This window comes from Helianthus annuus, chromosome 16 (genome assembly GCF_002127325.2).
Source record: "Helianthus annuus cultivar XRQ/B chromosome 16, HanXRQr2.0-SUNRISE, whole genome shotgun sequence".
NCBI classification, from domain to species: domain Eukaryota; kingdom Viridiplantae; phylum Streptophyta; class Magnoliopsida; order Asterales; family Asteraceae; genus Helianthus; species Helianthus annuus.
The window spans coordinates 149,688,965-149,699,840 of NC_035448.2; the positions used below are offsets into that span (position 1 = coordinate 149,688,965).

The window sequence follows — 10,876 nt, forward strand, 5'->3', positions numbered from 1 at the left end:
GGTTGTGTCGATAATTGCCGCATCTAGTTTACAATCACCAGTTGAGATGAAAATAAGGTTGTAAATTTACATCTAACTTCAAATTTAAATCTTTCCTACCTACTCGAATGACACAAACCTAACTCAATAAAGTAACACGTAAGTTTAACAAGTCAGACTAAAAACTATTAGGTAGCGTTCGTTTCATGGAATGGAATGGAATGGAATTAGGAAGTTTTTCTTTGTAAAATTGATCTTGGTTGGGGGAGGGAGGAATTTGAAATCCCATGAATTTCTTTAATCAATGAAATTTGTGACTATTTCAACATTCCTTAGAAATCCTTCACTCAAATGAAGGAATGGAATGGAATGTTGAAATAGTCACAAATTTCATTGATTAAAGAAATTCATGGGATTTCAAATTCCTCCCTCCCCCAACCAAGATCAATTTTACAAAGAAAAACTTCCTAATTCCATTCCATTCCATTCCATGAAACGAACGCTACCTTAGGGTCGCCCTACCCATCTATATTGTGAGCTCTAAATATGACATAGACGTGTGAAGTACTTTGAGAGACAAAATCAAGGCACGTTAAACTTGAGTTTTAATTTAGGAAAAATTAGAGTTTTTTCATTTATCTTTATACCACTTTTCAGGTGGTGTTCTTTTTAATGAATATTGATAGGCGGTGTCCTTTACTAGGTATTTTGTTGCAAGTTTAGTCCTTTACACCCAACCCAGTTAAAAAACACTGTTAATTGTTGACAGGCGGTGTCCTTTACTAGGTATTTTGTTACAAGTTTAGTCCTTTACCTAGGTATTTTGTTGCAAGTTTAGTCCTTTACACCCAACAATTAACAGAGTTGGCTGTAAAGGACTAAACTTGCAACAAAATATCTAGCAAAGGACACCGCCAGTCAACATTCGTTAAAAAGGACACCAACAAAAGTTTATTATTTATTTATTTATTTTTATTTTCTTTTTCACAACTCCACGTTACCTTCTCCAACTCCCACCATTTCAACTCCACTTCCCTCCTATTCCATTCTCTCTCTCTCTCTCTTTCTCTCTCTCTCTCTCTCTATACCATATCTAACCTCTTTAAACTCACTTGTACACCTCTTCCACACACAAGATTGCTTCAAAAGACTTGTGTGAACTCCATGAAACCAACAAGAAGAGCAACTTTTAGCATCTAATGCTACAAAATCCACTAAAAATGAATCTTGTTCCTTGCTTCATCAAAGCTCTTCTACTTACCACAACACTACTCTTCACCTTATCAGAATCAAGAAACTGCAACAACACAGATCATCTTCTCATCATAAAGGCCTTTGCTTCAGTCTCCAACTTCAACTCTTCATGGGTCCACTGCTCAAACTCATCAATCTCAAACATCAACCTGTCTTCAAGAAACCTCATAGGTACTCCCTCATGGAACTTCATCAAAAACATGACTCATCTTCATACCATTAACCTCTCCAACAACTCTCTTAAAGGCTACATACCCACATGGTTTTGGTCCATTCCAAGTTTAACACAAGTCAACCTCTCACACAACAAGCTAGGTGGTACTATCGGATCCGAATCCGGGTCGGGTAACCCATCTTCAATCCAAGTTCTCAATCTTTCTTCCAACAGGTTCACTAACTTAGCTCATCTTTCCAACTTCTCAAACCTTTATGTTCTTGACATCTCTCATAACAACTTAAAGGTGTTACCTTTTGGTCTAAACTCTTTGAAAAAACTCCAACATCTTGATCTTTCTTCATGTAACATCTCGGGTCATTCAAAACCCTTATCGGATCTAACCTCATTGGAGTATCTAGACATTTCAAACAACCACATAACCGGCACTTTTCCAAAAGATTTCCCACCACTTTCCACCATCAACTTCTTGAATATCTCATTCAACAACTTCACTGGCTCATTACCATATGATAAACTTCAAAGATTTGGTAACTCTTCATTTACCAACTCAGGAATGTTATTCAAAGTTTCAAACTTTTCAAACCATCATACCAAGAAACCACATATCAAACCACACCAAATTGTTTCAGCTAACACTCATAGTAACCCTAAAGATCCCACACCCACAAACAAAGATAAAAAAGATCACAAACCCATATCAAAAAAGAGGGTTTTCATCATCATAATCATATCTTCTGCATCAGTATTAATATTATCAGCCATGTTGGTATCCATATGTTGCATATGTAGGAAAAGGAAGATGGCAAAAAGAAACAAATGGGCTATATCTAAACCGGTTAACCAAACTCAACCGTTTAGGGTTGAAAGATCCGGCCCGTTTTCGTTTGAAACGGAGTCCGGGTCATCATGGGTGGTGGATGTTCGTGAACCGTCGTCAGCTGCGGTGGTGATGTTTGAAAAGCCGTTGATGAGTTTTACTTTTAAGGATTTGATGGGTGCCACGTCAGAGTTTGGGAAAGAGTCCTTGCTGGCAGAAGGGAGGTGTGGGCCCGTTTACCGAGCTGTACTGCCAGGTGATATCCACGTGGCAGTGAAGGTGTTGGAGAGTGCTAGAGGGATGAGTCATGATGAGGCTGTTTGTATGTTTGAAGAGCTTTCGAAGCTCAAGCATCCAAATTTGCTTCCTATATCTGGTTACTGCATTGCAGGTTGGTTAGTTACTTCTTTTCATGTTTACTTTTTACACTGCATTATTTACTGATTACACTCATTGACCTATACAATACATACTAGAATAGGCCCATTCTATACACACCCCCCCTCCTTCCTGATTACACCCCCCCTTGTGAGAGGAAAACTGTCGGTCCCACGCAGGCCCCACCTGTAAGTATGTGAGAGGAGGGGGGTGAAAAAAGTAAATAGAGGGGGTGTAGAAAGTAGCACCCACTAGAATATTACTACTAGGGGTGTGTATATACAGTTTGAAACGCAAGTTGGTTGGCTTGGTCGGTTTAAGATTCAAACGGTTCGTTTAAAATGTTTGCTTGCTTAACGGTTTGTTATGGTTTGAAACTTGGAATGGATCGTATAAACTCAACGCAAGGGTAAACGTACACCTCTATATGCTGAATGCATCCTGTATGAGTTTAAAGTAGAGACATAATGTGACGGATTTAGTAGTATAGTATTGTATATTTAGTAAAAACAATAGGAGGGTGATACGCTTAGCACAACTTAAACTTAATTGACCATTTAACTTAAGCTATCAATGTGGGGCTAACTCATTTGATAGAGAGTAAACTAGTAAGGATTTTTGAAAAAAAAAATTAACTTTGGTTATTCATACTTTCTTTTTATTTTGGAGTATGTAGCTACGTATATGTATAATAACCATGACACATATTTCTTTAAGGATTTTTGTAAGATAGAGTAAACTAGTAAGGATTTTTGAAAAAAAAAATAACTTTGGTTATTCATACTTTCTTTTTATTTTGGAGTACGTAGCTACGTATATGTATAATAACCATGAACCATCTTTATCAACGTATTTTTTTTTTAATTTTGATTTTTAGGATCAAAAATATGAAAATAGTCGATTCAAATCGTTATCAAACAGGCCGGGAAATCCAACCTGATTGGTTTGGTTTGTTGTTTCCCGAAACTGTAAACATTGATTCAGTCTAGAATTTTCGTTGACAATGGATAAACGGGAATGTGAATACTCTTAACGATTGATGTAATGTTGTTTCTATATTTGAACATTCAAGTGTCATGTGGGTTGAGTTATTGACACCGGTTATAGGAATCATGAATGCTTCCTCTTCCCTTGGGCGTTTTATGCTATATGAGTAAGTTTCAATGATTTTAGTTGTCCAATACAAGTACTTGATTAAGAAACAAAATACCAATTGGTCCACGGATTTCAATTTAAAAAGTCAAAATAGATCATGTGAATGGGAAGAAGATATGGGCAGAAAAAAGGACACAGGGATGGAAAGATGGTCAGAATATATGCAATAAAGAACAAATTTTGAATATGAATACTCCAAAATAGGTCATCATTATTAGTTTGACATGGCTTCTTACCACAATAAATATATAAAAGTATATGTATATTTATACACGAATTAGAAAATAGCTATTATCCTTTGTAAAACATGTCAAGGGTAAGTGAACATGGATTAGATACATGAAAATGTAGATAGTCTCATGATTTTTTTTTTTAATATTAAAGGTATAAAAATGTTATTTAGTTGAAAATGAGAGAAAAAATGTAATGATTTTTAGTATAAATATATAGATGGAGAAGAAAAAGCCATCATGTTGTGGATATTGATGTGATTTTTATATAATGTGCTTGTACGGTATCATATATACATATAGAAAAAATGATTGTTTTTTTTTTTTTTTATAATTATGTCTCTTTTTTATGTGTGTATCATATGTGTGTGTGTATATACATATTAAATGGATTAAATTACATTAAATTCGTTTCGACGGAGCTCAAATTTTTGCACTTAAGAGGAACAACATTTTAACTTTAATGCTTTTGTCAATTGAATCCAAATCTTCACCCTTTTTATGTATGTTTTTGATTTTTCGCTCGGAGACACAATATGTACAAGCAAGAAAGCATTGGGTACAATATACAAATACTTGAGCATTGTTATTGGTATGGGATGATAGTGCATGAAAAATGCTATTTATAACATGTGTCATGGAATTCCTACCACACATGTGAAGCGGTATAGAATGAGTGAAATCATTTAATAAATTAAATGAGTTTCAACAACTTATGGCATTATTTTGTTAGGGATATTTATTAAGAAAATACTTTTAATAAATAGTCATGCATTATTTCATAGGTCATTTAGTACGATTGTTGTGTATTTATTGCATTTTTTTTTTAAATTTAGGTCTCCATTTTTAATTTATTTATTTTAAGTATTTAATTATGTAAATAATGTTGTTAATTGAAAATAAAATTTTGGACTAAAATGATTATTTTTCATCTATTATGCAGGAAAGGAAAAACTCGTGTTGTACGAATTTATGGCCAATGGTGATCTCCACCGCTGGCTACAAGAACTTCCAACGGGGAAAACAGACGTGGAAGACTGGAGCACCGACACATGGGAATACCCAGCCGACTCATCATCACCCGAAAAAATGGAATGGCGGACACGTCACAACATCGCGGTGGGAATAGCCCGCGGTCTAGCCTATCTCCACCACGCCCAATCCACACCAATAGTCCACGGCCACCTGGTGCCATCCAACATCCTCCTATCCGATTACCTCGATCCCCGAATCGCCGACGTGGGACTGAGTCACAACCGAGTTGACTCAGCCACCACCGATTCCGACGTGTACAGTTTCGGCATTGTGTTAATCGGGTTGTTGACAGGCGAAAGCGGTTCGGATGAAACGGTAGCGAGAGCTAGAAAGTTGGTTAGGGAAGGTCGAGGGGTGGACGCGTTGGACGCACGGTTGCGACTCGGGGACAACTCAGTGAGTGAGATGGTTGAGTGTCTCCGAGTTGGGTATCTTTGCACGGCTGAAACACCTGGCAAAAGACCAACGATGCAACAAGTTTTGGGGATGCTGAAAGACATACATCCCGTCATGCCCGAGTTAAACTGACCAACTTTTTGTTTATTTTTTTGAACTTTGTTTTGTCATGGTCTTACTTTTTTTTTTTTAATTATAAAATACAGGGCTATGATTGCTGAATTCAGATGATTATTGCTTCAGTGGGTTGTACATTGTGCATAAAAAGTTGTACGTGTTACTGGGTTTTGGGTTTTAGTAGCTGAAACAACTGCAGTAGTTCTGCTAACTTCTGTGTGAGTGGTTGCTTTCAAATGGGTGCATATTTAAATATTTTGCTATTCAAAAAAGTCTTAACTTGTGTTTCGGGTAATTGTACTATGACATATGCATAGAGTACAAGTGGCTGATGCAGTATAGAGATTCAATAGGGAAAGTCACGTGACATTTTTTAATAATTGTACATCTTAAAAAAATTATTTTACTTGAACCTTATGCCTCATGAGATGGGAAAATACCTCTAGGGCTAGGCTAAGAAACTGTTAAAAGTTTAAAAAGAAATATTATGTAACATATTATTTTTGTTAAAATGACTTCTCATTCTAAAGAACTGTTATTAACAGTGGCGGATCTAAAAACTTTTTTTATTGGGTTTATTTTAGTAGATTCTAACCATTTTTTTTTCAAATCATACGAGGTTCTTACTAATTTTTCCATTTTTTTCTAAACCGAATGGGTTCCTTGGAACCCACAAAAATGGCCTAGATCCGCCCTGATTATTAACCGCTTATACCTCTAATACGTAAAATTTGAATCTTTCATCTATTGGATAGAGAGAAGACACCTAAAATAACATATATTTGTTTTTAATGATTATTCTCTTAATAAAATTATTCATATATATTTTTTTAGAATGACGGATTTCTTTAATTCAGTCATTTGTGAGACTTGTATTAAAGAAATCAAAACCTAGGTATTCCTATATATTTTATCTTTGTCAATAAACCATCAACCCATTGATTCATATTTTTAAGATTATGAAAGCGTGCTTTTTATTAATATCCAGAAATAATCATCACAACTAAAACTAATGTTTTCAAACTGAATTAATCCTTGAACCGGTAGCTTTGACAATTCATTGATTCAACCGGTCAAATGCTAAAAGAAGGTAAGAATCAACAATTTTCAATAAGTTATGCTCAGTTTTATCTGGTTCATGTAAGGGTGAGCGGAGTGGGTCGGTAAACACATCGGTACCGTGCGATAACACCGCCGCCGTACCGTGTTTACCGATCGTTAATGAAGTTGGGTGGTGAACCTTCACCGATTAGGTGAGAGGGAGGGGGGGGGGGGAGGGGGAGAGATGGGTGTGTGGGTGGGTCCATTCCTTCTCAACCAATCACACATTTTTTTTTAAATAGTTTACCTAAACTTTATTAGGTAAACCACCGCCAACATTTTTGAGCAATAGGTAAACTAGTAAGGTGAACTGACGTGGCACTGTTTGATTGGCTAAATGAGGAGTTTACCTATTTCAAATAGGTAACCACTCCCTTCACCCTAAAAGTGTCTGCCCATTTGTACTCAGTCTTGTAATCTAACTACGACAATTCCAATTGCAGATTTAACCTATTTGATCCGGTTTGTAAATCACTAGTAAGCACCAATCAGCTAAAGAACAACAAACACAACTCACAAATATATAAAATTAATTATCTAATATTATTATTATAAATAATAAAAGGACAAATGGATTAAATACAAAGAGATGGACAAGTAGAAGTGGGCAAGGTGAGAGTCAGGGAAATCCCACTAATTGCTTGTCCCTTGTAATTGTTTTACATTACTCGAAACCTTTATTCTAATTATTATTATTTTTTTCCATTCTTATGTTTGTTCTTTTTAGGCTTATTTTAACTGCTTTATTCCCTTTTTCATTATTTAGTGAGCCTTTCTTTATTTTTTCCTTTAGAATATTCTTTTACTAACTTTTTTCCTTTGAAAATTGAACACATCGAATCTACTATAAAGTTTGGTCTGCGTTCAAAGTTAACAAAAGATAACAGTTAGTTATAATGATCATTACTTTATGGCTACTTTTATTTCATATAACTAAATTGCATTTAGACTATTATCACTACTAGAAAAATATTTTTATCAATGAAAAACACATCGACAAAAATAAATGTTGGTGGTTACTGAGTTATAAATCCGCAACAACCTTTTAAAACAAATGGAATTCTATAATGATATGTTGCTAAATATGCATCTGTAAAGTCTTTACGCACTTCTGAAACTCATAAATTTTCACCAAAAGTTGGTTTATTCACTTGTGAGTATTCCAATCGGCAAAACGTCATATGGTCTGGAGTGTTAAGTTATTAAGTTAGCCTTTAAAAAACTTTGACATATAAATGCTTAGTTTTATAAACGATAATACCACTAACATCAACATAGTTTAACTTTTTGGTATTTTTAAACTTATCAACTTGTCTAAAATCTATACTATCTATAATAAGAGATTATGAGCTGATGTAAAACTGCCTATGCGTCAATTTCTAAGGTATGCCACATGTAATTGCTGATGTCATAATTCTTTTTTCAATATTTAGATATGTATAAATCTTTCTAAAATATATAATCAGATTTTATTATCAGTAAACAAGAGAGTTCTTTAGAAGGGAAGTTTGAAATTGCATAGGGAGAAGAAATCAGCAATTAATGCACTGTAAGAAGTAATCATATCTATTAATTAATAATTTATCTAAAATATATAATCAGTATCTAAATGGGCAAGAGGGCAAACACTGATGATCATCCAAACCACTGGCCAACTCCAAAAGTCACGAACTGATGATTCAAAATCAACCACTGATGATTCAAAATCAAAATTATGGCTCCAAATTCAAAATTCAAAATTATGGCTCCAGATATATAACCTATCATCTTCTTCAAACAATTACCCTCTCTAATCAATTTCTCTCTCAACTCTCTCTCTCTAAAATTCACAGTCTTTTGAAAGATAAATCATTCGGTTCACAGTAGCAGGCCCCTCTTTTGAAAGATAAATCTTTCTTCTTTGGCAAGAATCTGGAATTATTTCAATTTCTTCTTCATATCGAAATCTTCTGCCCTAATTCTGTCTGCCATCCTTCAGCCTTACGAAATCTTCATCACAAAGGTACAATTCCATCTCTTTGGTAACATTCAATCTTGGTTTTCTTGCCTTTTCTTTCGATTTCTTACTTTTTATTTACTGGAACCATATTAGGGTTTTTAGAGTCATCAGGGCACAGGTAGTTGAATATTACACCGAATCTTGACCCTCATGTACTCTTTATTCATCATCTTTACCATCGATTTGAATATTATTGTATTTGTATGACCTGTTGTTAATCGTTACCTGACCCTCGATGTGTAGATTATGAGCCCATAAACAAACATATATCATTAATAACCTAGGGGATAAAAAGCATTTATGTTTGGCAGAGTATTATGAGCTAATTTCACTAGGTTAAAAAGCATTTATGTTTGGCAGAGTTTTATGAGCTGATATTTGTGCAGTATAATCTTATACAGAGTTAAAAAATATGAGAAGAAAGAGTTTCAGTATGTATCTGTGGTAGAAGAAGAAAGAGTTTCAGGTATGAGAACCAACTTAAGAGTTATTAGTTATTATAAAGGAAGATATGTTATTGCTTATAAAGGTGAAGTTAGAATTGATGACAACGTTATCGGAGAAAGGTCTTGTGGCAAGAAGAAAGACTTTCAGGTATGATTTTCAGTTTTATATATAGATATATAGATCATTATAGTGTCGGTGTATAACGTTTTAATAGTGTAATGGTTATTAACGTTTTGGTTGAATTTTATAGGCGTAGAGCGGAAACTGCTAGAGAGGTGGAGGCTTGCAAGCGATGTAAGTGTAAGAAATCCAAGTTTTTGAGGCTGTATGTAACTTTGTTGAAGAAGCAACCAGTGAGAGTGTTTTGGTGGAAAACTTGGAGGGGTCGGTGACGTTGTCGAGGTTGTCAGGAAATGCAAAGTGATAGCATTTCCTGACAACCCTCGACAATGTCACCGACCTCCTAATCTGAGGTTTGAAACCATTGTTGGGTTAAAACAGTGGTTGGAACCACTGTTTGGATGTGTGTTGAAAGTGTGGAAGCGAAGGGTAATAAAGTGGTTTTGTGATTTGGTGGTTTCATATCAGTGGTTTTGTATAGGCTTCTCTGTAGTTTGTTTGTTGTTTTTGTTCTATTTGGGGTGTATTTGTTCTTATGTTATGGCTAATATAGCAGTTATCAGATAGAAGCATTAGCTCAGGCAATTAAGGAGAACACTATAGTGTTCTTGGAGACGGGATCAGGCAAGACGTTGATCGCGATTATGCTTTTATATCACTACGCTTATCTGCTGAAAAAACCCTCCCCGTGTATTGCTGTGTTCTTGGTAGTTGGTACCCACTGTTGTATTGGTCAAACAAGTATGTCGGTTGACTTCGTTGTTTCTTGAACATGTTTTCAACATGTGGTTAAAGCATACTAATGGAAGCTTTGTCTGTCTTATTAGCAAGCGGAGTATGTGAGAAAGCACCTTGATTTGAAAGTGGAGGAGTATTGGGGTGAAAAGGGTGTTGATTTTTGGAATGCTGCTGATTGGAAGAAACAACGATATCAGAATCAGGTATGACAAGTCAACATTTGACTTTTTTGTTGACCGCATACAATCTCATCAGAATTTTGACTAATGATCAAATACGTAAAGTACCCCCTGAGGCAGACAAATGCAGTCTTGAGTAATAAACTTTATTGTGTTACTCTTTACCTTTGTTGTATCATGTAGTTTTTATTTTTCAATTTAAACTGAACACACGTATATGTTATACATCATTGTTACAGCTATTGGTGATGACCCTTGACATTTTAAGGAATGCATTGAGGCATAGATTCTTAACGTTGGATATTATCAAGGTGTTAATATTTGATGAATGCCACAACACAAAGAAAAATCATGCGTATGCTATCATCATGAAGGTATATTAATGATCGTAATTTTTAACGTTATTAATTTGTTTTAGTTGAGTTTAAAAATTGAAATAATATTTGTTCAAACCACTGCTTGAAACTACTGTTCGGTTCAAACGGAGGTTTGAAACCATTGTTGGGTTAAAACAGTGGTTGAAACCACTGTTTGGATGTGTGTTGAAAGTGTTTGGATGTGTTGAAAGTGTGGAAGCGAAGGGTAATAAAGTGGTTTTGTGATTTGGTGGTTTCATATCAATGTAGTTCTTTCCATTTACGTTTTTTTCTATTTGTATGTAGTGAAATTGGCTGAATTTATGAAATGTTTTTAGAGCTTTATTGGAAGAACCGAGAAGAGAGGGTTTTTGAACTAAAGTATATGGATGCATCA

The 10,876-nt window shown here is 35.0% G+C and overlaps 1 protein-coding gene across 1 annotated transcript; it reads left to right on the plus strand.

Annotated features, from left to right (window-relative positions):
- The first annotated feature begins 1,031 nt into the window (after window positions 1–1,031).
- On the plus strand, window positions 1,032–5,702 carry LOC110917886 (calmodulin-binding receptor kinase CaMRLK). The gene is made up of 2 exons (XM_022162333.2): window positions 1,032–2,619; window positions 4,935–5,702. Exons 1-2 carry the CDS (start codon window positions 1,179–1,181, stop codon window positions 5,552–5,554), a joined length of 2,061 nt encoding a protein of 686 aa, XP_022018025.1. The 5' UTR covers window positions 1,032–1,178; the 3' UTR covers window positions 5,555–5,702.
- Window positions 5,703–10,876: the final 5,174 nt, after the last annotated feature.